At 65.3% G+C, this 25,496-nt stretch overlaps 3 protein-coding genes across 5 annotated transcripts; all 3 read right to left on the bottom strand.

The window, feature by feature from the left end:
- Positions 1 to 2,215: 2,215 nt before the first annotated feature.
- CILP2 (cartilage intermediate layer protein 2) lies at positions 2,216 to 10,077 on the bottom strand. Of its 2 annotated transcripts, XM_069790491.1 has the most exons (9): positions 9,932 to 10,077; positions 8,272 to 8,370; positions 7,656 to 7,928; positions 7,215 to 7,397; positions 6,648 to 6,806; positions 6,277 to 6,537; positions 6,029 to 6,137; positions 5,773 to 5,930; positions 2,216 to 5,666 (listed from the first exon to the last, which is right to left on the bottom strand). In XM_069790491.1, exons 1-9 carry the CDS (start codon positions 9,990 to 9,992, stop codon positions 3,274 to 3,276), a joined length of 3,696 nt encoding a protein of 1,231 aa, XP_069646592.1. In that variant the 5' UTR covers positions 9,993 to 10,077; the 3' UTR covers positions 2,216 to 3,273. The 2 variants fall into 2 exon arrangements, with proteins under 2 accessions (XP_069646592.1, XP_069646591.1); XM_069790490.1 differs by lacking the exon at positions 9,932 to 10,077 and having other exon boundaries at positions 8,272 to 9,088.
- Positions 10,078 to 11,177: 1,100 nt separating this feature from the next.
- Positions 11,178 to 17,385, bottom strand: YJEFN3 (YjeF N-terminal domain containing 3). 2 transcript variants are annotated; one of them, XM_069790489.1, is made up of 6 exons: positions 17,293 to 17,385; positions 14,623 to 14,731; positions 12,896 to 13,006; positions 12,691 to 12,804; positions 12,079 to 12,229; positions 11,178 to 11,411 (listed from the first exon to the last, which is right to left on the bottom strand). In XM_069790489.1, exons 1-6 carry the CDS (start codon positions 17,337 to 17,339, stop codon positions 11,212 to 11,214), a joined length of 732 nt encoding a protein of 243 aa, XP_069646590.1. In that variant the 5' UTR covers positions 17,340 to 17,385; the 3' UTR covers positions 11,178 to 11,211. The 2 variants fall into 2 exon arrangements, with proteins under 2 accessions (XP_069646590.1, XP_069646589.1); XM_069790488.1 differs by lacking the exon at positions 17,293 to 17,385 and having other exon boundaries at positions 14,623 to 15,104.
- A 729-nt stretch (positions 17,386 to 18,114) lies between these two features.
- On the bottom strand, positions 18,115 to 19,531 carry NDUFA13 (NADH:ubiquinone oxidoreductase subunit A13). The gene is made up of 5 exons (XM_069790487.1): positions 19,373 to 19,531; positions 19,136 to 19,214; positions 18,794 to 18,865; positions 18,637 to 18,706; positions 18,115 to 18,376 (listed from the first exon to the last, which is right to left on the bottom strand). The coding sequence occupies exons 1-5, from the start codon at positions 19,464 to 19,466 to the stop codon at positions 18,257 to 18,259; spliced, it is 435 nt and encodes a 144-aa protein (XP_069646588.1). The 5' UTR covers positions 19,467 to 19,531; the 3' UTR covers positions 18,115 to 18,256.
- Positions 19,532 to 25,496: the final 5,965 nt, after the last annotated feature.

The raw sequence follows: 25,496 nt of genomic DNA, 5'->3' as shown, positions 1-25,496 counted from the left end.
TGCCCCCTCACCCACGTCCCATGGTCCTGCCATCCAGGAGCTCTCCCGGGAGGTTTCCCTCTTCCATCCCTGTCTCTGCTTCCCAGGCATTGTCGGAGCCGGATGGCCCCGCCAGCGCTGGGTGCAAGCGGGGAGCGGGGTAATGTTGCACCCACACCTCACCCACCCCAAAAACCCATGGCCGGGACCCACCACACCCCATCGCTTGCCCAAAGCCATGGGGGACCCAAGGGGATTCTCGCTCCGGCCCCAGCCTCCCACCTGCCCATCACGGAGCTGAGCTGGGGGCATCGCCCGTGACAAGGGGCTGAGAAGGCAAAAAAAGAGTGGGTTTTGACCCCAAAGCTGTTGTATTGCAGAAAACGCCTCTGGGTTCTCCATCCTGCAGCCTGTCGGTCCGGTGTGGGGTCCCCGCGGGGCTCCCCCCACCGGGTACCCCACTCCGGAGCCGCCACGGGTCACGCGGAGCCGCGTGCCGGTGGTTTCTGCTAACGATTACGAGAATTACAGACAAAAGCATCCCAGCTGGCAGCCTTGGACACTCAGCCGTGTAATCAGCCCTGGGCTGGACTGCAAGGCTCAGCATCGCCTGGAAGCCGGGATGGGCCGGGGGGTTATTTTGGTACCCAAAGATGCTCCGCAGCACACGGATGAGCTGAGGGTCCAGCCAGCCCTGGCCAGCGCAGGGGGCATTTGGGGCCGGGACTGGGACCAAAGGGCTCCTTGTCCCCGGGGCTGGAGGGTGCAGGACCCTTGGGATGGGGACCGCGGCTTCAGCTCCTGAGCTGAGAGTCCCACACCTGGGGGAGAGCAGCAGGAGGATTTTGGCTGCAGCCCCCAGCCCAGCCCCTGACCCCGGGCAGGTTTCCAGCCCTCGGGAATGCAGGGCTGGGCCGGACACCCAGCACGGACCTCCTGCAACCCCGGCACATCCCTCCATGTGTGCCCCTGGCTCCTTCTCTGTGTCTGTGGGAGTGGGGGGAGCTCCCGGCCACCCCTTTAGCTCTCCCCTGCTTCCAGCCCCCTCCAGCCCCCAGTGCCCGGGACAACCCCGTGGCACAATGCGGGAGGTCCCGGCCGGCGCTGGGATGGGATCCAGCAAGAAGGAGCAGGGCGCAGCTGTGAGCGTAAGGGGCTGCAAACGGGGGCGTCCGACTGGCCCTTTCGCATGGCTGCTTTTTCTCTTTTTTCGCCCCATTTTTCTTCCCGACTCCATAAATAGCAGCAGAGCTGCAGGAGCCGCTTCCATCTGCCCTGCCTGCACAGCTGCCTCCGACCAAGCCAACCAGATGGTGGAAAACAATCCTGCCCGCTGGCATTCCCCCCCCGGCCCCCCGGCACTGCCGCCAGCGGTGCCCGCGGGGGAGCATCCGCCGGCCTTCCCCGGTGAAGACGGACGCGGATCCCGGTACCGCAGCTCCCAGCACCCCGGGATGGGCAGCACCCAAGTTTTCTGGGGGTGGGAGCCCCGCGATGGGGTCCCATCATTTCCAGCGCCTCCTCCCGTGCTGCGCCGCGGCGTCGCCCACCCAACGTGCCGGCGTCGGTGGGTTCTCGTCCAGGCGGGATGAGGAGAGGGGTTGGGGTTTGGCAGCTGGTTTGGCAAACGTGTCCCGTCCCCCCCCACGCCCCCCTGGGTGCCCCGTGTCCCATTTGATCTCGCAAGCGGCCGCAGCCAGTATAAGGGTGAAAAAATGCCGCGTCACGGCCAAACCATGTTGTAAAAGGGAAACGTTGTCCCGGGAGCGGGGGGGGGGGTTTGGCCCCGTAAATGCAGCCTGTTCCATTACAGCATCCGCCGGGAGCCACGGGTGGGATGGGGCACGGGGTGTGTGTGTGGGGGATGCCTGCGAAACCCACCCAGTACCGCAACCCAGGGGGGACAGACAGACGTCCAAAACGGACTTGCTGCCCTTCACCCTGGCTGGGGTCACCCAGTGGGTCTCCAGCTCCTGTGCTGGGTGCATCCCTGTGCCAAGGGGGCTGAGGGGCTGGATGGATGTGTGTGTCTCCCCCCCTCAGCTGCCACGTCCCCCGGCCACGGGGAGCTGGCGCGGTTCCCCCTGCACCGCCGCCAGCCGGCTGAACCGGGCCCAAGGCAAACAGGAGCCGCCGGGACGGTGCTACCGTGCAGGGCGGGAGGCGATGGGGCAGGAGTTGGGGGGGGGGGAACACGGGTCTGGGCACCCCCGGAGAAGCCCAGCAGCCAGGTGGGTGTACACACAACCTTATATTTTGTAATAAATAATGTACAAATCCGCACGTGCCCTCGGTGCGTGCCGGCACCGCTGCCACTGGGTCGCATCCTGCAATCGCCTCTCGCTTGCTTCCCTGGCCCCGGCACACCCCAGGAGTTGAGGGGGGTTCCCTGTGCTGGGGAGGGGGGGTTAAGAAATGCCTGTTTTGAGGATTTTTTTTGCCTGCGATAAAGGTAGTTGGGGCAAAAAGCTCCCCAAGGGCAAAATAGCCGGGTTGGTGGAGCAGGATGGGTGCAGGATCAGGCCTGGCCGGGCTCTGTCCTGAGCTCAGATGAAGGGCGCGGGGACTGAGCTCGGCATCCCAGGCACGCCGCCCACCGCCGAGCCCCCGCACCCGGCCAGAGAGCTGGCACCGCAGCCGGAGAGCTGGCACTGTGGCCACATCGCTGGCACCGCACCACGCCGGGGCAGAGAGCGCAGGGAGGGCTTTTTCTCCACATCCTTGGGCTTTTTTCCCCCAAAGAAACCCCATGTTTCCTTGTGGGGTACAGGGCAGGGAAGCAGTGGGTGCTCCCAGCTCCCGGCACCCTCGGCCAACGCTGGCCCCGGCACAGGCACACGGGAGCCCTGCCGATGGGCACGGGACGGAGCGCCGGGCAGGGGACCCCTTCCCATCCCAGCCCCTTCCCCTATTTGCTTCCACCCCCTCTTTTATTCTTTTTTATTTAAATAACCCCTGTGGGGCCGCGGCCCCGCTGCCGGCACCACCGGCACCGCGGTCCCCGGGGCTGAGCACCAAGAGCTGCCCCGCACGGGGCTGGGGGCGAGGGCAGGGGCAGCACCAGGGGGGGGGCTGATGAGGCCGGCGGGGGCTACCCGCTGTCACCCCCCCTCCCCGCGTCCCGGTGGTCCCCTGCCCCACTGTCCCCCGGGGGCATGGCGGGGGGTCCCACTTCACGTGTCCCGTGCGTGCGTGTCCCCCCCTTGGTCATTATAAATGAGTGCGGGTAAAAGCGACGGGGAAAAGGAGGGCGGAGCTGAGCCGGGGAGGGGGCATGGGGGGGGGATGTGGCACTCACGGCTGCCCCTGGATCCGGCCCATCCTCCGGCGGCTGCTGGGGGTCCGGAGGGTGGCCGTGGGGCCCAGGGCTCGGGCGCCGGAGGCGAAGTCCATCACCTCGGGGGGAGCCCGGCGCATCTCGCCGGCCCCCATCTCCCGCCGGATCTCGGCCAGCGCCTCGGCCGGGGCCGTCAGCAAGCGCTGGAAGAAGCTCTCCCGCCCCGGCGGCCGCTCCTGGCAGGTGAAGGTGACGGCCGTACCCGCATCCGCCTTCATCTCCCGCGAGAAGCCGTCGGAGGTGCCATCAAAGCAACGGCCGATGGCGATCTCCTTGGCCAACCGCGGGTTCTGGTCCGTCACCGTGTAGATGCCGTAGTTGTGACCCAACGGGTCGACCGGTGCCAGCATGGTGAAGGCGGCCGTGTGGTTGTTGTCTGCCACAGGCGGGTGACGGCTCAGGTAGTCCCGGAGGAGGCTGTTGACGGCCGTGCGGTGGCAGCTGCCTTGGGGGACGATGGAGACCAAGGTGCGATCCACCAGGCTCTGGTCGAAGAGCATACCGCTGCACTTGAACTCCACGCAGGCACCTGAGGTGTTCTCCAACAGCGTATCCCGCACGCTACGGGTGTCACGCAGCCCGTAGAGCTGCCCCCGGGTGCGGGGGTGGCTGCCCCCCACATTACGGGACCTCACCATGTACTCCTGCGGCCCCTCAATCTGTACCTTGATGAAACAAGCCCTGAACTCCTGAGGGTTGGGCCACCACGAGAGGTAGTCGCCGGTCCAGGAGGTCAGGTCGCTCTCCTTGAAGGGCACCACATTGTACTCATACTTGTCCACCTCCACGCGGTAGAAGCGGAGGTGGTTGGCGCTGACCGGCGCCTCCTCGCACTCCTCAAGGCTGCGGTAAGGGTAGATGGGACCGTTGGTCTCATCAACGTTGTTGGGGTCAGGCTTGGCCACGTTGATTTGGAAAGCTGTCTTCTTCAAGTTGGGGTCATCGTGGTCCAACCGACGGTAGCCCAGCTTGCCCAGGTAGGGCTGGGACACCCCAATGGCATTGGGGTTGAGCTTGGGGCTGGAGGCCACGGCTTCCAGCTCCTCCCCACCCAGCGTGGCAGTGACATACGCCGAGTAGGCGTCGGGGCGCTGGCCGTCGCAGAAAGCAGGCAGGCAGGCTCCGTTGGGACCTGTCACCACGCTGTCGAAGCGACCCCACGCCCGGGGGTTGGCAGGATAGCCGGGCTGGGGCTCCAGGTTGATGAGGCTGATGACCACCCCTTCCAGTTGCTCGTAGGGGTTGAACTTCTCATTGCTGTAAGCTCTGACCTTGACGAAGCAGCGGCGGTCCTCCGGCACGTCCAGGTTGAAAAGACGCCGCTCCCGGATCTCCAGGTTCCCCACCAAGAAGGTCCTCTCCTCCCTCTTTCCCCGGTTCCCCCTGGCTGGCCGGAGGACCCCCTCCTCCTCCCACAAGCCGGTCTCAGGGTTCAAGGACCACAACTTCATCTTCTGCAGGTGCTCCGGCATCCGGACCTGCCCCGCATCCATCCGCACCTCCACCGGCCCTGTCTGCAACGCCGCGCCGCTCTCCCCTTCCAGAAAATCTACAGCGAACATGCCGTAGGTCCGCAAGGGAACGATCTCCCCCTCGGCGTTGGCAAAGCTGAGGTCACTGGAGGCGGCGCTGGCTGTTGCCATGTCCCTGGGGTCCAGGAAGGTGACGCTGGCTTTGACTGTGCCTCTGAAGACCTCCCCAGAGGGACGGAGGAAGATGCCGGCGGGAAGGACAAGCTCCCCGATGGGCTCCTGGCCGCTCGCCTCCCCTAGCGGGATGGCGTTGCTCCGGCTGCCGTCCAGATCCACCGGCTCCTTCTTCCGCAGCATCTTCACCTCCTGGTAGATGGCACCGCCACGGCGGTTGAAGGGCAGGACCTTGACGGCATCCACCAACCTCTGCTGCCGGTCCACGAAGCGAACCACCAAGCGCTGCGTGTCCGGCGGCACCTCAATGGTGAAGGAGCCCTTGTAGCCGGTGAAGCCGACCTTCCTCCCACCCAGGAAGATCTGCCCGAAGCGCAGGGGCTCGCCGGTGTCAGCTGCCGTCACCCGTCCCTGCACCAGGATGCGGGGCTGGGTGCAGGGTCCGCAACCGCACTCGGCCACCACCTTGATGGGCAGCACGAAGCCGGCACAGGGGATCTCCCGCATCTCCATCCTCCGCACCCCGCAGCAGTGCCCCGTGTCCGCTCCGCACCCCGACCGCTCGGCCGGGCCGCCGGCACACGGGGTGGGCGCACAGCGACCCACGTCGTAGTAGCGGGAGCCGGCGGCATCCTGCGGGCACTCGCTGGGCAGCTCCACGAGGCTCGGCTCAGGCTCTGGCTTGCAGCTCTGCTGGCCCTGGGCTGGGTGGGGGGGAACGAGGGGAGACAGGCGGTTAGGGTGACCCTCCCCACCGCACACCCCATCCCAGCACGATGCTGCCGCTAACAAAGCCCATCCCGTTCTCACCCAGCACGGTGAGCTGTGCCGGCGCCGATTTGATGGCGCCCGCCTCAGTGCTGGCTTTGCAGTGGTAGGTGCCAGCCTGCTCCGGCGCCAGCCCCCGCAGCACCAGGTGGCTGCCATACCGGTACACCTTCCTCTCCAGCAGCGTCCCGTTGTGGTACCTGTGGGGACATTGGGACGGGCTCAGCGGGGATGTGGCCGGCGCTGCCTTTCCCCACCATCCCCAGCCGTGGCGTTCTGCCGCCCGGACCCTGCTCACCAGTAGTATTTCTTGGGCACGGGGGTGCCCGAGGCTTTGCAGCAGAAGGTCACCTCCTGCCCGGCCACCCGCACCTTTGCCTTGGGGTGCAGCACCATGTAGGGTTTCTCTGCAGGGGAGGAAGGCGGCAGAGGGTGCAACAAGCCTTGGCCGCCCCCCCCGGATCGCTCCCCCCCACCACGCATCCCTCGGGGAAATCCCTCGAGGGTTGCACGGCTCAGCCCTGTGCCCCGCGCCGCGATGCTCACCCAGTCTCTGCAGCGTCACATTCGCCACCGCCACGCCGGAGCCGTTGGAGACGATGGGTGCTAGTCCTGGGGCGAAGCCCTCCCGGTGGGCGCTGACGTTGGCAGCGGTGCCCTCGCACAGCCCCGCCGCGGCGAAGCGCCCGTCGGCATCGCTGCGGGCCAGCAGCACCGGCGGGCGGCCCTCCAGGTAGATGCGGGCATCTGGCAGCGCCGTGCCGGTGGCGGAGACGACGGTGCCCTGCAGCGTGCGCTCAGGGCAGGCTGCGGGGGTGGCACGGCGCTCAGAACCCATGGGCATGGCTGGCGGTGGGGCCACGCGGCTCGGGGGGGGACACCGGGGAGGGGGTTCCCGTGTCCCCGAGGGCAGGTACCTGGGCAGGGCGAGGGGGGACATTTCTGCACCTCGGTGGGACGGCCAGCGCACGGCACTTTCTTGGCTTTCTTGCAGCTCCGGCGCCGGACACGTGTCCCGGCACTGCCGCAGCTGCGAGAACAGGGGCCCCAGGTCCCCCACTCCATCCATGCTGACTCTGCGGGGGAGACGCCGGGCAGGGATCGGGCACCCCGCTCCACCCCAGCCCCCAGCCCGGGGTGGTCCCGCACCACGGGGACATGAGGGGGTCCCCAACCGGGGAGGCTCCATCCAGTCACCCGTGCCCGGCCAGCCCCGGCTCACCCCCGCGCACCCCTGCCAAGCTATTTTTACCAACACGGCCTCTGTTATTGCAATTAAGCTGATAATGCGCAGGCGGAGGCTGCTTCGCCCGTGGAGCTGCCGCGTCGGCGTGGGGGGCAGCCACTGCGCGCCAACGGCCCCTCGGGGACCCCTCGTGCCGCTGGCAATGGGGACCGGGAGAGGAGCCGGAGGTGACCGGCACCAGGCAGCGAGTGGTGGCCGGGGGGCAAGTGGGTGCCGGCAGGGATGCCGCGGTCCCTACCTGGGCAGGGGCCGGCGCTGCACGGCCGGCGCTCCACGGCTTTGCCCTTGCACTTGAGCTCCTTGAGCGCGGCCACCAGCCGGGCATTGACGCATCGGCGGGTGCGGGTCTGGGTGCCGCTGCTGCCGCAGGCGCTGCGCGAGCAGGGGCTCCAGGAGGACCAGTGCGACCAGTAGATGTGCTCTGGGGGGTGGGGGGGCAAAAGCATTAACTGGGAACCCAGCGCTCGCACCCAGCTCTGTAAGGGGCGCGTTGCCCCCGGGATGATGGACCCAAGGGGTGACTGCTGGAGCGGGTGGGTCTGGTGTAGCCGCAGCTCCGGCAGCACCCGGTGGGATGCGGCAGCGGGGGGATGACGAGCAAGCAATGGGTATGGCCCCCCCCTCAACATGCCAGCAGGGTCCGGGGGGTGGGTGGGACGCAGCGGGGACGGGCACTCACCCAGTGGGCAGAGGAATCGGATGTGGTAGTTGGAGCAGGTCTTGCCCTGCGGCTGCTCCTTGTTGATGCAGCGAAAACCCTTCTTGGGGCTGACGTGCACCACCTCGCCCACGTCCTCGGGCAGCTCCCACTCGGTGGTGCGGGCCTGGATGGCCACCGGCCGCTCGCAGACGCGTCCACGGTAGTAGAAGCGAATGGCCTCCAGGCTCTCGTAGTCCCCGTCCCCCCCGGGGTGGTCGATATTGAACCAGGACGTCCACTCGGCTCCTCTCCCTGGGACGGAGCGAGCCCTGAGCGCGCGGGTGGGGAGCAGCCCTGCGGTCCCTGAGCACCCCGGGGTGTCACCGGGGCTGGGGACAGCTCGGGGACATCGAGGGCTCCATGGACAAAGGATGAACAGATGAAAGCACATGGGGATGGAGAGCACCGGGGGATGCGGAGCTTTGGGGAGCGCAGGGTGGACATCACGTCCTTGCTGCGAGGGTCCCGTGGGGACACTGCTACGGGGGGAGATGGCACCTCCTGGGCTGGCATGGTGGGCATCACCCCGTGCAGCCCCTTTGGGGTGTCCCAACTGCAGGACCCGATGACACGGGGGGCTCAGGGACAGCCGTACCTGCCGTGTCCAGGTCGAGGTCTGCCAGGCTGGGAGCTGCTTTCCAGGGCTTCCCCGCCGCGCCGCTCTTGCCCGGCTCCGAGTTGTTCTCCAGGGGCTCTGCGGGAAGCACAGGGTGAGAGCACCCGGTGCTGGGGCACGCTCTCCCCAGGGCACCCAGTGGTGCCCAGCTGGTCCCTTGCCAAGCTGTGGGCACCAAAGGAAAGCTCAGCCAGCGCTGGGACATGCCATGTCCCAGCGGGGATGGGGACCCCCCCCCCACCCTGAGCCCCCCCAGCCCCACATCATCAGCCAGGTGAGGGGCTCAGGACAGGATTTACAGGCTCCACGGGACCAGGCTGGTGGTGTCACCATCCAAGGTGGCCGAGGACAGGCTGCAGCCTCCTGGCTGGCCAGGGATGGACCAAGGGGCAGCCGAGGCTGGTGCCGTGTGGCGAGTCCGGCCACGCCAGCACCCACACCGTGTCCACAGGCTGCACACTGGGCAAATGCTGCCCATGAGCTCTCGGCTGCCCTGGGGTGAGCCTGGCCCCAGGGGTGATAGGGGATGGGGAGATGAGCCAGGGTGCCCACACACGCACCCGCCATGCTGAGAACACGGCATGAACCTGGCGTCATGCCGAGCCCCACCAGCCAAACCGGGAGGAGGCAGGTAATAGGGCTGTAAAACCGCAGCTGGCAAGCGGAGCCGGTGCCGCGGCAGTGGCCAGTGCAGTGGGGCTCGCCGTGAATCCCAGGTGGAGGGTGTCCCCCCCGGCAGCTCCCACTGAGCCCGGCTGGCCACATCCCATCGGAGTGTACCCTGGTGAGCCGGGGTCTCTAAGGGCAGCCCTGCCTGCCCTTCGTGCAGGTGATCCGGGGTGCTGAGACGGGAGGGTTCAGCTGTGCTGGAGGGGATGGATGCGGGGAGCAGGTCCCTGGAGAGAAACCTGGCCCCTGGTGCCTGACACTGACAGGCACTGGACGGGATGCTGCCGAACACTCAAGACACCCCTGTGCAACCTGGACCACTGTGAGTACCCCACGGGCATGCAATGGGCACCGCACAGGCATGCAGTGGGCACCATCCCTCCACCAGCAGCAATCCCACAGCAAAGTTGGAGCCTCGACCCTGCCACCTCCTGTCCCTTCCCCAGGTGGCAGGGAGCTGGGGGACAGCCGGACCCCTCGCAGCCCCTGTTCTGCAGGTGGATGAATTTTGTCCCCAGTCCAGGGACATTCCTGGCTCAGTCTGGCACGGATGCTGCTCTTGGCACCTTGCAGAGACCCCCATGGGGCTGGAGGGGGCTCAGCACCGGGAGGCAAAAGCCCCATGGAGCAGCTGGCGCTGCCGAGCCAGCCAGGGCTTCCCGCAGGTGCTCAGCCATCACACAGCGCAGGACACGTCCCCGTCCCTCGGGTGACATGGCCAAAGAGAGGACAAAGCCGCCCTGAGCCTCGCCAATGCATCCTCCCACCATCCGATGCCAGAGGGACCGCTCCTGGCCATGGCCACAACCCTGGCACACCTCTGACCCTGGCACACATCTGGCCCCAGCGCACATCTGGCGAGCGCTCAGCCCCATCCCCATCCTGCCCCGTATCGCCGCCGCCAGCCCCCCGGGAGGGTGGCACAGATGGGTTCGCCGTGCCACGGTTAGACGGCAGACCCCGGCCTTACCTGACGCCCCGGCACCGTGCAGGGCGGCGAGAGCCAGGAGGGCCAGTGCCAGCTCCCCCATGGCTGCCCTCGCGGCGGCAGGTCGGCCGGCGTCTGCGAGCGTGGCGGCACCGTGGGTCTATATATGAGGCCTTTCCCCCTCGCGCCGGCAGACAGCAGCAATCGGCTCCTGGCACTCGGGGCCGTCGGCTCTGCCGGGGCTGGATCGGTGTCAAGAGGGAAGCGGGAAGGAGCCCTCCCCAGCGAGCCGGCCGCACGCTGCCGCTTGCCGCTCCAGCCCGGGAAACTTGAGGGTTTGTTTTTGCAGAGCTGCTAAAATTGGATGCGCTTGGGAATGTGGAGGGGAGGGAAGGGAAAAAGCCGAGCGAGCCCGGCCTCGGCGCTCCTGCGGTTGGGGTCGGGGTGCCAGCACTCCCTTGGCACCCGTTGCCTTGGGGCACGGAGGGCTGGCGGGGGCCGGTGGGCGCCCGCGCCGTGACCTGGCTCACGTGGGTGTGCCAGAGCCGCGCCGTGTCCCGATGCCGAGCTGGAGCTGAGGCCGGGCAGAGCTTGGTGCACCCATGGCCCAAACTGCCCTGTGGGGCTGCAGGATGCAAAGCGCCCAGCGGTGCTGGTGTGTGATGGCAGGTGGGGGGGGTGGGGACCCCCCCTCAGGGTCACCCCCAAACTGCAGCCGCCCACAGCTGGGGACCACAGCCCCCTCTCGCAGCCCGGCCGACAGAAATCCCAGCACATTCCCTGCATTCCCCAAAACTCCGGCTGCACGGAGCTCCCCGGTGGGGGGGGGAAGTAGCTCCCAGCGCTCTTGCAGGGTCAAGAACACCTTCTCTGCTGGGACAGGTGGAGACGGTCCCCAGCGGTGATTTGTCACTGCCCTCCCTGTTAATTAAACACCCCATAACGAGGGGGCTGCTCCTGCAGCCCTTCCCCAGCACATTTGAGGGTTTCAGGCTAGGGGGGGATGTGGCAGCACTGGGGACCCTGCAGCCACCCACGGGACCCTGGCAGTTGCCCACATCCCCATGGGGTGGGTGATAGAGGAGGTCACGTCGGGTCTGTCCCCAAAAGCAGGTTGGTGACAGGTCCCAGGGGATGCAGCATGGGGGGTGTTGAGCTGTGCAGGGGGCCGAGTCCCCTGGTACGGATGGAGTGTGGGGTCAAGTCCCGGCACAATCCCCCAGCCCAAACCCTGCCGGGAGACCACCGTCCCCTCACCCCGTGTCCCCAGGAAGACACCGACCCCAAGGAAGAGCCACCAAGTGCTTTATTCCCGGGGGGGCTCACAGGGCCACCACGCACTCGGTGCCGGGGTACTTGGGTGGGTTGAGCTCAAACTTCTTCTGCACGTCGTAGGGAAGGAATCGACCGGCCACGAAGTGCTGGCGGCCCAGAAAGCGACGGGCACACTGCTTGGGCGCCGACAGCGACACCAGGACATCGGGGCTGATCCCACCGCTGCTCCCGGCCTCCACGTCCCACCCTGCGATGGCAAAAAAAAACCACGGGGAGAGGGTCAGGGGGTGACCCCAGGGGACGCGGTGCTGCCAGCAGCTCCGAGCTGGTGTGCTGGTGGAGGATGCTCTGGGGGTGACAGAGATGGGGAGGGCACAGGGAGGATGGGGTGCGTGTGTCCCCCCACTGGTATTGCCACCCTGTGCGGCTCTAGCTGCGTCCTGGCACCGTGTGGGGTTTTTCTTGGTGGGGATTCACCAGCGGCCGTGCCGAGGGCTCCTGTTTGCTCCTGCGGCGGGGGGGGGGGGGGGGGGATGCAGCGGGGGGGGGTGTGTGTGTGATGGCAATTCCAGGCCTGGCCACCAGACACCCGGGTGTTTTCAAATTACATCATGTCTCAGTTCAGGGAGTTTGTTATTTATCGTGGATGCCCTGAACGCATCCACAGAAAGCGGCCGCCAGCCCTGGCTCCTGGTGGGGATGCTGCCAGACTTGGGAGGGGGGGGCCAAGTGGGGGCTCTCCAGGGCTGTCCCCACCCTGGGAGGGCACCGCGGGGGCTCCCCGGCCACCCAGGCACTGAGCCCGGGGTGATGCCATGGTGGGCAGGGTGACAAGCCCAGGATATGGGGAGCACCAGACTGGGGGGGGGGATCCCATCCTGCCCGGGAAAGGGGTGCTGAGCACGGTGCCGGACCTGAGGGCACATCCAGGCTGACGATGGGGATGCGGACATGCTTCAGGGTGGCCAGGATGGCGGCACAGGGCTCCCTCCCCTCGGCCGCCTCCGCCTCGGCTCCCAGCACGGCGTCCACCACGGCGTTGTAGGCATCGTTGATCAGCTGCACCTTGTGGGGGGGGGAATGGGACACGGTGTGTGTGGGGGGGTCCCCTGGCCACCCCCTCCATGGGACAGGCACTGAGCCCCACGCAGGGATCCCGTCTTCCTGCATAAATAGGCTCACCCAGCAACTAGTGCCAAAAAATGTCCCCCCTCCCCGTCCCAGCTGAGGCAGGGAGGGGGGGGGGACACGAGGCCCTGATGGCGGGGCAGAACCCGGCACGCCGAGACACTCAGCCCCGGCCAGGGCAACGTTTTCGGGTCACATTCCTCTCGCTGAGCCTGGCGCTTCCAACAACAACAGAGCCGGTGGCTGGCGGGGCCGCGGCAGCCGCCGCTGGATTTCATGGCATCCCCGGGCTCCCAGCAGAGCCGGGGGCGGGAGCGGGGGGAAGGAATAAAAAAAGAATAATAAACTCAACCACGTCAGCCGGTGAGCGCGGCGGCAGCGGCTCCAGGGGGGCTTACCTCGGTGGGGAGGTAGGAGAGGAAGGGGATGTCCATCTTCTCACACTGCGTCGTGAAATCCTGGTACAGGGGGTCCGGGGAGCGTTTGGGGTAGAAGATGGTGGGCTCGTAGTCCTGCGCGGTGGAGAGTGGGGATGCGGCGTTGGAGCCCGGCACTGCTCGGGGATGAAGAGGAGGAGGAGGAGGAGGGGAGGAAGATACCTACAAAGATCCGCAGGTGCCGGGCGCACACCAGCCCGATGGCCCCGTTCTGCGCCGGGCCGCACACCACCAGCACCGTGGGCTGCTTCCGCGGCAGGGACGGCAGCGGGAAAGCCTGCCGAGAGGAGACGGGGATGTCGTGGCACCGCCGAGCCCCCTCCTCCCCCGGTTTGGCCCTGGGGATGGCACCCTGTGCCAGGGACAGGGCTTGAGGGGCGAATGGACCCACACTGGGGATGTGCTGCTGGGTGGGCAGCGCGGTGGGATGGGGACAATGCCCAAAGCAGGATGAGGATGGCACACATGGCAGGACTTGGATGGCACCCAGGGCAGAAGAGGGCCTGTAGTGGGATGCGGATGATGCCTGTGGTGGGATGCAGATGGTTCCCACGGTGGGATGCGGACGATGCCCACGGTTGGATGTCGACAGCTCCCACAGTGGGATGAAGATGACCAAGGTGGGTTGAGGATGATGCCCAGGAGAGGGACGATGCCCGCGGCGGGACAGGGCTCTCCGCCAGCCTGCAGGGAGGCGGCCGCGAGCTCCACATACCAGCAGCCTGCAAAGGGAGGCTCTGTTTATCCATTGACGGATTTTTTTCCTGCTCACGGAGCCTGGCTCCTGGTCCCATCCAACCACCAGAGACCCGAGCGGCACGGCCTGCTCGCAGCCGCCGGGGCGCTGGACAAAGCCGCGCTTGCCTGGCCCTGGCCCTGCCCCAGAACCTGCCACGCTGCCAGCTGCCTCGTGGCTCCCGGGGACGTGCCGGGAGGGGACGATGCTGGGGACCCTGGCTGAGTGGGGGGGATGCCTGAGCTGGGGGTCCATGGATGCTCTCCCTAGCTCAGCCCCATGAGGAAGAGGAGGATGCTCAGCCCCATGAGGAGAATGCTCAGCTCCGCTCTCCCTGGCTGGGGCTGGTGCTGGAGCCAGGGATGCTGTCATACGGGGGTCCCTGGAGGGGTGGGCAGCCCCGTGCCATGGGACCAGGACCAGCCCCGAGGCAGCCCCGGGATCCAGAGAGGCTCTAACACCCAAATATCTCCCCTCCTCAGGCAACTCCTCTGCCCTTAGGGAAGGGGATGGCAGAGCACGGTCCAGACACCTCCAACGGAAAAGCTGAGACAGGCGGGCGCGGAGCTCCGAGGCACAAAGCTGCCCTTGATGCTGCACCTCCGCTGGCGCTGCCCAGAGCCCGGCTGCTGCCTTCTCCTCCTCCTCCTCCTCCTCCTCCTCCTCACATCCAGCACGAGTGCCCACGGCTCCCAGCAACAGGAGAGCACTGCCATGGCATGGGGAGCCCCGGGGATCCCCCCCCAGCACCCTCCTGCCCACACAGGGCAAGGGCAGCCGGTGCCCGGCAGTGCCAACACCCCGGGAAGGGCTGAGCATCCCCCTCCCGTGGACAGTGTAACCCACGGCCCCAGGTGAGCCCAATTCACCCCAGGGGAAATAATGAAGGGTGGCTGAGGAATGCAAAAAAAACCCCAACAACCCAAACCCACCCAGGGAGAGGCTGCAGCCTTGGCACAGTCAGAGCATCGCTTCCCGCTCGGCTCTGCCACGAGCCCTGCCCGTCCCCTGTCCCCATGCTTTGGTCTGGGGCAGGAGGGAAACCGCAGTCCGGGGTGGGAAAAGCCACGCAGGGGGACAGGACGAGGGTGGGAAAGCAGCCGGCAGTGAAGCCCCCGGCCCCAGTGGGGTGTCCCCGGCCCCACTGGCCGCCTCACCTTGGTCACGGCCATGGCACAGGCATGTCCCCAGATCTCGATCAGCTGCTGCCGCCCAAACCGGTAATCCTCCAGCAGCTCCTTCTCGATGGCCTCTGCCTCCGCCTTGCTGGGGGGGGGGAAGCAGACAGCAGTGAGGATGGGGACGTGTCCCCCCCACGCCCAGCACCAAGCCCCTCGGGACCCTGCTCCGTCCCCGGGGTGTGGGGCAAGGGATGCTCGGGGGCACCAGGTGAGCGGGCTGGGGGCTTGCAGGGCTGGGGGTGGGCACGGCCAGCAGCTGGGGGCTGGGGACGTGCACGGCCGGCGCATTCGGGGGCCCGGCACTGCGGGGTGGGGGCTGTATTTCATGCGAGGCAGGGCCCTGGCAGCCTTCCCCGGCTCGTGGGGATCGGGCTGTTATATAAAGGCAAACAATGCTGCGGTTGTTCCTTCGCTGCCGAGCCCAGAAGTTGGCAGGACCGGGGAGCCTCCAAATTGGACAATAATTGCTCACATCTGTTGGCTCACCTGCGCCGCGGATGGGAACAGCGTGTGCCGGCTCCAGCGTGCTGCCGCGCTTGTTATGGAAGGGACGGTGAAATCTGGCTCCGGGGAGAGGCCGGAGTCGGGATCCCAGCAGCCCAGGGATGAAAACTCACAGCCCTGCGGGGGCAACTGGGCCATGCTCCCGGTTTGGGGGTGCACACTCACACCTCGCCAGGTCCCAGCCGCAGGGAAGGGGACCCGCTGGCCGTGCAGGAATGGTGTGATGCTACTGGCCCTGGGAACTGGAGGGGTTACTGGGCCGGGGTCCTGCCGGGTCCCTGCCTGTGGGGTGGCCCCACACCGTCCAGGCTGACCCCATGGACCAGCCACGTTCCCTGGTGTCTGGGGGACATGTCCCCCATGTCTGGCCACAGACCTGCCATGCCCTTGTCACTCTGGCAGATCCCAAAGACCCTACAGACCCCATCCCCTGGCCACGCCGACAGATCCCATTGACCCCACGTCCTGTGGCTGCTCTGGCTGATCCCATAGACACCCCCAGCCCCCTGCATGTCCTGGCTGATCCCACAAGAGCCCGGTGCCCTGGCCATCCTGGCAGACCCCCAGAAAAAACTCATCCTGCCCCATCCCATCTTTTCCCATCCCATCCATCCCCATCCCATCCCATCCTATCCCAGTCCCCAATCCTTTGGTGCCCTCTAGTGAGTCCCAGCCCGGCCCCAGCCCCACAGCAGGATCCTGGGGGCAAATAGAGGGGAAAAAGGGCCAAATCCAGCCCCCGGTCCCCCCACCTTGCCATGCCAGGGCTGGCAGAGCCAAGCGGGCCCCAGCGCAGCTGTGTTGTCGGTCACCCAACAAAAGGCGCGTTTCGACTCTGACAAAATTCCCCACGTCTGCTCCAGGGGAGAACATTGCCCGTAATCACTGCTGGCAGGGAAACCTGGGCCCAGGCCCGGGCTGGCTCCCGTTGTCCTGGCATCGTCCCCGGGCAGGGGGGGGACACAGCACGGAGCTCCCTGGGTGCTGGCTCGCTGCCCACCCAGAGAGCAGTGTGTGTCCCCCTCCCCAAAATGCTCCGGGGTGCACGTTCGCTCCCAGCCCTCCCCAGGCTTTGCAGTTTGGCTTTGCTATAGGGCTTGGAGATGCGGTGAAGGGGGGGGGAAATGGGGCTCCTGTCCCCCTCAGTGCCCAGGGGAGAGCCAGCAAAGCCCAGTCTGACCCAGTTCAACCCAGTTACTGGTTTCTCCCAGAGGAGATGGTGGATGGCCGGGGCCACTGCTGTGCTGACGGGGCAGAGACCTTACGGGGAGCGGGAGGGAGAGGGGCCGAGGGGCTCCAGAGGGTCCCTCCCGTGCCCCCTCCCGCACCCCGGGCTCTGCACCCCAGCTCCGTGTCCCCCCCCTCTGCATCCCGGCTCCACATCCCAGCTCCGTGCCCACCGCTCGTCCCTCCCCGGCACAGCTCGGCTACGGGACCACCCCCCACCGGGGTGCAAGCCGGGGCAGGGGGGCGGACACCGGAGGCACCAGCCCTGCTCGGGATCGGGGTGTCCCCCCCCCACCCCGTGGGACCCCCCCAGCTCCGCTCCCCGCGCTGGGGACCGTCTGCCGGAGACATCCCTGCCGCAGCCATGGAGACCCGGGATGCAGTTGCTCTGGCAACCGAGGCTATTTGGGTACCAACCCCCCCCCCCCAACGCCCCCGCGGCTCGGGGGGTACGAGAAGCCCGGGGTGGGATTGCCCCGGGGGGACCGACCGTCCCGGGGAACACGCGTGGGGACCGGAGACACCGTGTCCCTGCCCGGAGGAGCCCGGGAGCTTCCCAGCAGATCCGAAGGAGGGGGTCCTGGGTCAGCGGCTGGGAGGGGGGGGGGGGTCCCTCCGGACCACCGGGACCCTCCCGGGGGTCCCCACCACGTCCCACGGGGACCCGGCACCGGCCACGTCCCTGCGGGCAGCGGGGACCAGCTCAGGGTGAGCCGGTGGTGGCGGGGGGGGAGACAAGGCACCGGGTGGGGGGTCCCGGCCGTTCCGGAGGCAAACCCCGGCAGCCCCGGTGCGGGCGCACGGTGATGGGCACAGGCGCGGCGCGACCCCAGCTCCCCCTCGGGGCTCCCGGTTCTCCCAACGCGTGGTCCGGGGCGGGGTGGGGGGGTCCGGGGGGGGCTGGCCGGGACTTACCTGAGGTACCGGGGCGGCTCCCGGCCGGTGCCGGTGGCGGAGCTCATACCGGGCAGCGGGACGGCGAAGCCCTGCGGGAACGGTGGCGGCTCGACCCCCTACTACCCCCCCCCCCCAAACCCCGGCGCTTCTCGGTGCCGCCCGGGGGAGGCGGCTCCGGCTGCCCCCGCCCCGCCCGGCCCGGCCCCCCCCCGGGAGCATCGCACCGGCCCCCGGCCCGCCCCGCACACCCCCCCCCCCCCTCCCGCGGACGGTGCTGCCGCTGGGGACCGGCACACGGGCAAATCGGGTCTGTGACACCCCCCCACCCCCCCCGGCCCCGCAGGCAGCGGGGGGGGGCAGCTGCCTGCACCCCACAGCGACCCCGGGAAGCCCCTTCCTTCCCCTGAGCAACGGGAACACGTCAAAGACCTCAAATTGGTGGGGTTTGCCCTGCCCTGGCATCTGCGGCATCAGCGACCACAGGGTGAGCTCAGAGTCTACCCCCAAACTGCCCCCCCACCCCGAACGCAAACCCCCACTCCCTGCCAGCCCCCCGACCGTGATACCGAGGGACCGGTCCCCACCGCAGGGGACAGGCAGGTACCCAGCCCCATTCCGGCACTTTTGGCAGCTGGAACTGCGCAGCGTGCTCAGCCCCGCAGCGACCAGCCGCTTCTCATGGTCCATCCCGCACTCCCACCCTGATCCGAAGCCCCGGGGGGAGCAAAAGCCAGGACCCCCGGAGACACAGGAGCAGGGAAAAAGCAACAAGCGCCCCAGGAACAACCCCGTTTCCCACCAGGGGATACGGAACCGTACAGGAGCAGGCACGACACCGTGTCCGACACCGCAGATCCGAGTGCTTTTAATAACAGATGCTGGAACAGGCGGCACCTGACAACAGCCACCCCCACGCCAGTCCCCCCCCCAGCCCCGCAGCGCCAGGGGAAGCTGGCAGGCCAGGAAGTGCTGTGCCGGTGCGTCAGACATAGTACTGCAGCCCGAACTTCTCGTTGTCCATCTCGCTGGTGGGGCGCAGGTAGTAGAGCTCGTCCACCGTCGGGGGGACCCAGCGGTCGGTGTGGAACAGGGACTCGCCGACCTGGATGGGGAGAGAGCGCTGGAGAGGGGATCGGCGTGTGTCCCCCCCCCCGGCTATAAGCCCTGACAGGGGGGACCACGAAGACAACAACACACGAGCTTTTACCCCTCAGTGTAGCCCCCCCACGCTGCTGGCTCCTGGGGGGAGCTTCTTCAAACCCAGGCGATCGGAACTTTCCAAGAGATCCGACACGGACCCAAACCCACCAGGATGGGGATAAACCGAGGGGCAACCTCCGGCACGACCCGAGAGTCACAAACCTTCCAGCCAGGAACGTCCTTCATGATTTTGGCCTCTTCATCCAGGTTCTGCCGCAGCAGGCGGAGAGTTCTGCAAGGCGGGGGGGGGGGAAGGCTGAGCCCCCACGCGTGGGGACGTGATGCCCGGTGGGTGTCCGTCCGTCCCCCCTCCCGTTACCTGCGGTCCGACTCCGCCTGCAGCAGCGGCATCAGGGCGATCCGCGCCTCCAGGTCCTCGATGAGCAGCCGCCTGCACCGGGAACGGGGCGGGGGGGTGTCAGAGCTCAGCGGGGCACCGCGGGGGGGGGTCCCGGGCTTCAGGGGAGCACTGAGGGGCGGAGGGGGGGAATCCCGGGGTGCCAGAACCGGTGAGCCCCCGGGTGGGAGAGCAGGGTGAGTCCCGGACAGGGGACGCGGAGGAGGCGGATCGCGGCGGGGGGTGAAACGGGAGAACCGGGGGCGGAGGAGAGTCCCGGGGAGGGACCGGGGGGAGCCCCGGGGGCGGGGGGGGAGTCGGCACCTGCGTTCCCGGTTCCACTTGATGAGGGTGTAGTAGCCCAGCAAGAGGCTGCCGATGCCGAGCGCGAAGAGGCTGTAACCTGCGGGGGGGGGGGGGGGGGGGGGGGAACGGGTGAGGGGCGGTACCGGAGACACCGGAGACACCGGGGAGGGGGCGAGTAGGGGCAGGGGCCGGGCCGGGCCTCCCCCGCGGAGCCTCCCGGGCCCGTCCCGGCTCCGCTCGCCATCCGGCGCCCACCTGAGATGCCGCGACGCGGGAGGTGCCGTTTGTAGTCGATGGGCCCGTACCCGCCCGGCGGAGCCATGTCCTGCTTCACCTTCGGTGCCGCCATCGCGGCGGCCGCCCCGACGTCACTTCCGCCGCGCTCGCAGGAAGCGCTCGGCTAAGGGACACCACGTGACAGCTCCACCGCGCCTTAAAGGGGCAACGCAGGCGGAGGGCAGAGGTGGGTCCCACCCCCCGCCGGTCCCGGTGCGGCGGGGTCCGGGACGGGGAGGGGGAAGCCCGGCGGACGGACGGCCCGGGAGGCGGCTGGGGCTGCGAGGAATCGCCGAGCAACCGGGCAGGAGGTGGGGGCGGGGACACCTGCTGCTCTCCCGGTGCACGGATCCTGCACCCGGGGGTGCTCAGCCCCTCCGTGCACGGCCGGTACCGGGGCAGGGCTCCTGCACCACCCACCCCACCCCCTCCTCCCGGTGCACGGCCGTATCGGTGCATGCAGCCCCCCCCCCCACACCTTTGCACACTCCGTTCCGTGTGCCCCCACTGCCCCGGGGACCAAACCCCCGTTCGGGAGCGGCGGCGGGAGCTACGGAGCGGAGCGGGGGGGATCGAAGGGGGGGGGTGCACCCACTGGCAGGCAGCCCCCAGCTGTGTGCACCCACCAACAAGCGTGCAAGAAAAAGCATGCACCCACCAGCGAGCGTGCACCCACTGGAAAGCGTGCACCAAGATTACTGACATGGGTGAGCACGCACCGGTAAGCGTGTGCTAAAAAGCGTGCACCCGCCAGCAAGCATGCAGCAAAAAAACGTGCGAGCGTGCACCCACCCGTGAAGAGGCCCCTGGCAGCATGCCCACGGTCCCCCAGCCCCTCGCACCCCAACCCTGGCTGCATTCTGTCGTCCCCCCCCCAGCCCGAAGGACCCTGCAGCTCTGGGTGGCAACACAGCCAGCACCCACCATTTTATCTGTGCAACCCCCCCTACCCCAGCCCTGGGGGTCCCAACTGTGCTGCCCCAGCACCGAGGACCCCTACAGCACCCTGCACCCCCCGCGATGGTTTTCCTCTGCAACCCCCCCCCCGGCTCTGTAAGCCCTGGGACGCTTCAAATCAAGGTCACTCTTGTCTTAAGCTCTAATCAGCGGCCGTAATCCCTCGGCTGCCACGGGGACTTAATAACTTTGCAGATGGCACGGCTGAAGCCGCCGGGCAGGCGCCCGCCGGGGTGCTGGGTGGGTGGGGGAAGAGGACACCCCAGGGAGTAGGGACACTCGGGCTGAGCCCCACGGGCAGCAGCTCCCTGCTTTCTCCAGCATCGATTTGCTCCCGGCCACCCGTGGGAGCCATGGGATGGGGGAAGGATCGCTGCCTCCTGGCCCAAATCCTGTCCGTGGAGGACATGGGGACGGGTGAGCCCAGGGATGCTCGTGGTCCTTACGGGATGCACCAGCAGACACGGGGAAGGCTCCTGCTCTTTGCCCCATCCTGAGCGACCCCGTGGGTTCGTTAGCACCAGCACCCAGAGCCAGGGTCATCCTCTGCATCTACTGCAGCTCGTTCAGCCTTTATAGGAAAAGACTAACTTGGTTGGCTTCCCCAGTACCGAATCATTTCATTCCAACCGAATTTGCAGGACAACCGAGCTGAGAGGTGGGAAAAGACCCTTGCAGGGGAATGAGCAGACACCCCTGACCTGCTCCCTGTCCCCGGACCTTGTCCTCCTGCCCCACTTCTGGCAGAGATGGGAGTTAAACCCAACAGCAACCCGTGATTCTCACCGACATCCCTCGGGGAAGCGCCTCTGGAGGGGAAAACACGGCTGTTTTCTCCCCATCCAAGTGCTTTCCTGGTGGGTGCCCCTGGAATAAGCTGCACCTTCAGGCACAACCACAGATCCAGGTCTCCAGCAGCTACTTGGCCCATTGAGAAAACAAAACCGTTCCCTCGCTGTTAGCTTCGCTCACGCTTGGAGCAGGGAGCCCGGCCAGAGCACAGTCAAACCTCATCCCCCTCCGCTGCCGTAGTTTGAGCTGCAGCTTCCCCGGGGGGGTTCCCGCTCCCCAGCCACGTTCCCACCCCGGGAGCTGTTTCCCCACTTCCCGTGTGGTCCCTTCATTACCTCCATGGGCCCTGTGTGCTCCAGGGTCAGGCACCGAGCTCCCCCAGGACTCTGAGTTTTTTTCCCTTTGAGGATGCTCCAGAGAAAAGGCTGCACCCTCAGGGGGGGCCACCCCTGCAGCGGCTGCTCCCCATCATGCCTAGGCTGATGGAAACCTCCCGTTCCCTTTTTTTTCCCCAGCTCTGAGAAGATAGAAAGCTATCGGTGGCTCATGATAAGCTCACTGAGCTAATAAGCCAGAAAAATGAAGGTGTGGAGGGGATGGGGAGGCAGCAGGGGTTTTTTTTTTTGGTGGGGGAGGACATAACGTAAGCGGGAAATCACCGAGGGCACGGCTTGGACCGGCTCTGGACTCTGCAGATACTCCAGCCCCACCACACGCACCAGGGAAAGGCTAGAGCAAACCCCCAAAGCCACGTCTCGGGGATGAGGGCTTATGATTCAGGGGCTGAATTAAACACACCAGACGAGGGGAAAGGGAAGAGGAAGAAATTCAGCCTCATTTCCCAGCAGGCAGGGCTTTGTTCCTGGGTTCGGAGTGTTTAACGCTTACCTGTGGATTTTTCCGCTGGCAAATTATCCTAACGAAGCTGGCATGACTTTGGCAGGATACCTACGTGCATTCCCTGATCCAGCCTGGTTGTGCGCAGGGAGGGGGAGGAAGAAAAGCAGGAGAGATCAGTCAGCTCGTGTACAGAGAGAAATCCCCGTCCCTGAGCAGGCCAAAGCCTCCAGCTCCCCTCCACCTCGGAAGCCAAATTTCTGTGTTTAACTCCGACCGGGTCTGGTGGCTTTGCAGGACCCCGAGACCCCCTGGGTTGGGGAGCTCAAGGCTGAGGGAGATTCCATCCACAGGGAACACTGAGGCCAGAGCCCTGTCCGGCCGCTAGCTCCGTGCAAAGGCATCCCGGGATGTTTCATGCTACCTGCTAATTGCCAGAAGATGCAAAACTCATTGGGTCTTGTTCTGCTGCCTCCTCTGCAGCAGGGAGGAGGGGGACAGGCTGGAGCAACACCCTGGCATTACAAACTTGGTGCACCGACAAAAACCCCAAAATCCATGATGCCGTCACCCTACCTGCAAGATGCATCGCTGTGGCACGGGCAGCTCGCTCGAAAAGCCACGTCTCTGGTCCAGGCAGCACAGGCAGGAACAGTACCGTGATATGGGAACTGCTGGGAATAATGTTCCGTGATATCAAGGAAAGAGCTGCCCAGCAAAGAGGGGCTGCCTCAGGCTGGGGGCTTACACCCACGGGGGGTCACAATCCCCCCGAATCCCGAGAGCCTGCGGTGATGTGGGTACCATGCAGGCATCCGCTTCAGGAGGAGCTGGCTGACGCTGAGGACGGTGCACGAGTGGGGTTGGGGTCTCTGGAGCAGACCGAGGGGGGACACCAAGTCCCCAGGGCTGCCCCACCGCAGCGAGGGTCAGCACGCCGGCTCCCACCCTGAGCTCAGGCGATGGGCGCAGTGCTGAGTGCCGGGACTGAGGGTTGCATAAATGGGATTATTTCTGCATCGTAGGGGGAAGGAACACATTTGATGAGGTTTCTGGGTACCACCACCTTGATTTACCCTTCTCTAGGGCTGTCAACTCAAAACCTCATAAATCCCATCAAACAGCTCCACCCAACCATTCTGAAACACAGGCGAAGCCGGTTGCGTAGCATGCCCCCAACCCACTGATCTCCCAGACCTGTAATTAGCAGAGGAGGCTCAGACCTGGCCCTAATTTTAGCAGCAGACTTCAAGGAGTCGGTCCTTTCAATGGCCACCGGGAAAAGCACCCGAGGGCTGGGGTGCCAAGCGCTCTCCTGCTCTTAAGCCCGATTCAAAAGCGAGGCTTTATTACTGCAAAAAGGGAACAAACAAAAGTTGGTCTGTTCTTCAGAAGTCATTGTTTCACAGCTTGGGTTGTCTGACAAATTTCCTTTTTAATAAATAACCTTTATCCTTAGGAGTGGAATTCCTTATTCAAATACTCATTATTAAGGCAATTATTAAGGCTTTTGCTAAGCAATAGCTCAATATTCCCATCTGATTCACCTGGAGGGAGAGAGCTTGGCTGGTTCCAGCATCCACTCGCCCACCCGCTCCCTGCCCTGAACCGAACCAGCCCTTTTGTTCCAGTCTGGGGTGGCCTAAAACTGCGTCATTTCCCCATCACCACCAAAGTCCAGAGAGGGGAGAGGGGGACTGACATGAAAACCAGCTTTTTAATATTTTACTTGTATTTAAAAGGGTTTTTATATGTCTCTCCCTGATACACCTGAAACCTACTGCAGCTGTAATGATGAAGAGGGGCTCCTTTGTTCATCATTTATAATTTACAGCAAAGAAGGTATTTAAAGAGCCAAACTTTCCCTTCTTTGACTGTATTAATCACAGCCTAAGCTTTTTCTTTTTTTCCCTGTGGCTGAGGCCAGCACATCAAGGTGCAGGACAGGATGGAGCAGCTCCCACCTTCCCAAGCAAGGCGAGACCCCCCCAGCCGGTTCGGAAGAGGGGAGCCCGGAGGAGCTGATGCAATCCCGCCCCGCTGTTACGCGGCTGCCGCATCACGCTCCCGCTTTTGGGACGGGGCCAAGTATTTGTAAGATCAAAACAAACCTGGAAGCCTCTTTGCTCCCGAGGGGATCCCCTCGGTGGGGAGCAGAGCTGGGGGTTCACGGCTGGTCAAGCCACGGGGCAGCCTCGACAAAGGGGAGGGAAGGCTCTGCTGTAGCTGACGAGAAATGGGAATTAAAAGAGGTTGTGGACAGAATTGCAATGGTTATCAGGAGTGATTCAAATGCTCCTGGCTCTCGGTCAGGGCTCTGGAGGTGATGGGTTTCGCCGACACCCACAGGCCCTCCTCCTCCTCCTCCTTGTCCTCCCAAGGGGCTCAGCCCCTGCCCAGGCTGCTGGGAGCAGCAGACCTGTAATTTCCAGTGGCTACATTTCCTAACACAGCCCTTAAACTGGGAGTTTTTCAGGGTAGAGTGTAGTGGAATTAACCCTTCAGATGCCAGCAATATCTAAATTAGCACACACAATTAGCACAACAGAATTACCTCTGTGACTTTTGAGATGCTAACCTGCAGTACAGGACCCCTCTACAACGTTCTCTGGTTCAGCTGCCCCCCAGAGCCTGCCAGGTTCAGGTATTGCCATCTTCTTCTACCACTTCAATCCACAGTAGCTTCATGTCTTTGGTACCAAAATAGCCTAGCGTTAATAGCGTTCACTTCAGCAGTTTTGCATAAAAAGACTTCCTCGAGAAGAGCCTTCACCAGCACAGCAATTAAACAGCTTTGAGGAAAATGAAATAGCCTGAATTAAACTGGTTCCTGAACTTGCATATTCAGAAATTTAGAGATTTTTCCAATTCTAGAAGGTCAGAAGCAGCTTGTAAAGGACCCAAAAAAGCCCAAACATTTCAACCATCTGTGAACACTGAGAAAGGTTCAGGTCAAAGCTGACCCAGTTACGTCCAGCGGCGCCGGGAGAGGTGGACTGGGGGGCACCTGGGTCTGCCCGCACTGCTCTTGGCTGTCGGTGCAGATCTGCTTGTAGAACAAGGCTGCTCTTGCGGGGAAGGGGCTTTGCCCCTCCCTGTAACCTCCTCCTCACCGCTCTGCCACCGCACGCTGTCAGCAGGACCCGCAGAACACTCCTCCCATGGCGTCGGCACTTGCAGTTCCAAAACCAGGTTTTAAGACGCCAAAACAAGTCGTTCCTGCTTTCACCCAGGCTAAACCACTTTTCATCCTCAGCAATTTCAGGTGTTTCCATCAGGAAGGCTCGCCAGAGCACAGCCAGACAGCAACCATCACTTTGAAACTGCATCTTCCCATTTACCATAGGACAGCAGCTCAGCCTGCGGCAGAGGACCACGGCTGGAAATGGCGATTGAGTATTTCTGGCAGGATGAGGCTGGGATGCTCGATGAGTTTCCAGCTTTGCCCAGGGACTAGCAGTTACGAGTTACAGACAGACAGACAAAAGCCCAGGGCTTGATCCAACACATGCACAAA

This window comes from Haliaeetus albicilla, chromosome 8 (assembly GCF_947461875.1).
Source record: "Haliaeetus albicilla chromosome 8, bHalAlb1.1, whole genome shotgun sequence".
NCBI lineage: Eukaryota > Metazoa > Chordata > Aves > Accipitriformes > Accipitridae > Haliaeetus > Haliaeetus albicilla.
The sequence above is the reverse complement of the archived record's forward strand: the minus strand, read 5'-3'. Positions and strand labels throughout refer to the sequence as shown.

What these genes read in the sequence shown, in the direction of transcription:
- NDUFA13 (XM_069790487.1), bottom strand. Translation starts at nt 19,466, where the DNA reads ATGGCGGCACCGAAGGTGAAGCAGGACATGGCTCCGCCGGGCGGGTAC. An exon ending in CCCGCGTCGCGGCATCTCAG is followed by an intron (nt 19,215 to 19,372) that starts GTGGGCGCCGGA and finishes CCCCCCCCGCAG; the next exon opens with GTTACAGCCTCTTCGCGCTC. An exon ending in AGGACGTTCCTGGCTGGAAG is followed by an intron (nt 18,377 to 18,636) that starts GTTTGTGACTCT and finishes CTCCCCATCCAG; the next exon opens with GTCGGCGAGTCCCTGTTCCA.
- YJEFN3 (XM_069790488.1), bottom strand. Translation starts at nt 14,973, where the DNA reads ATGAAATACAGCCCCCACCCCGCAGTGCCGGGCCCCCGAATGCGCCGG. An exon ending in GTGCCATGGCCGTGACCAAG is followed by an intron (nt 13,007 to 14,622) that starts GTGAGGCGGCCA and finishes TCCTCTCGGCAG; the next exon opens with GCTTTCCCGCTGCCGTCCCT. An exon ending in CAGCCTGGATGTGCCCTCAG is followed by an intron (nt 11,412 to 12,078) that starts GTCCGGCACCGT and finishes TTGCCATCGCAG; the next exon opens with GGTGGGACGTGGAGGCCGGG.
- CILP2 (XM_069790490.1), bottom strand. Translation starts at nt 8,497, where the DNA reads ATGTCCCAGCGCTGGCTGAGCTTTCCTTTGGTGCCCACAGCTTGGCAA. An exon ending in CCTCGACCTGGACACGGCAG is followed by an intron (nt 7,929 to 8,271) that starts GTACGGCTGTCC and finishes GCTCCGTCCCAG; the next exon opens with GGAGAGGAGCCGAGTGGACG. An exon ending in GTGCCCAAGAAATACTACTG is followed by an intron (nt 5,931 to 6,028) that starts GTGAGCAGGGTC and finishes ATGTCCCCACAG; the next exon opens with GTACCACAACGGGACGCTGC.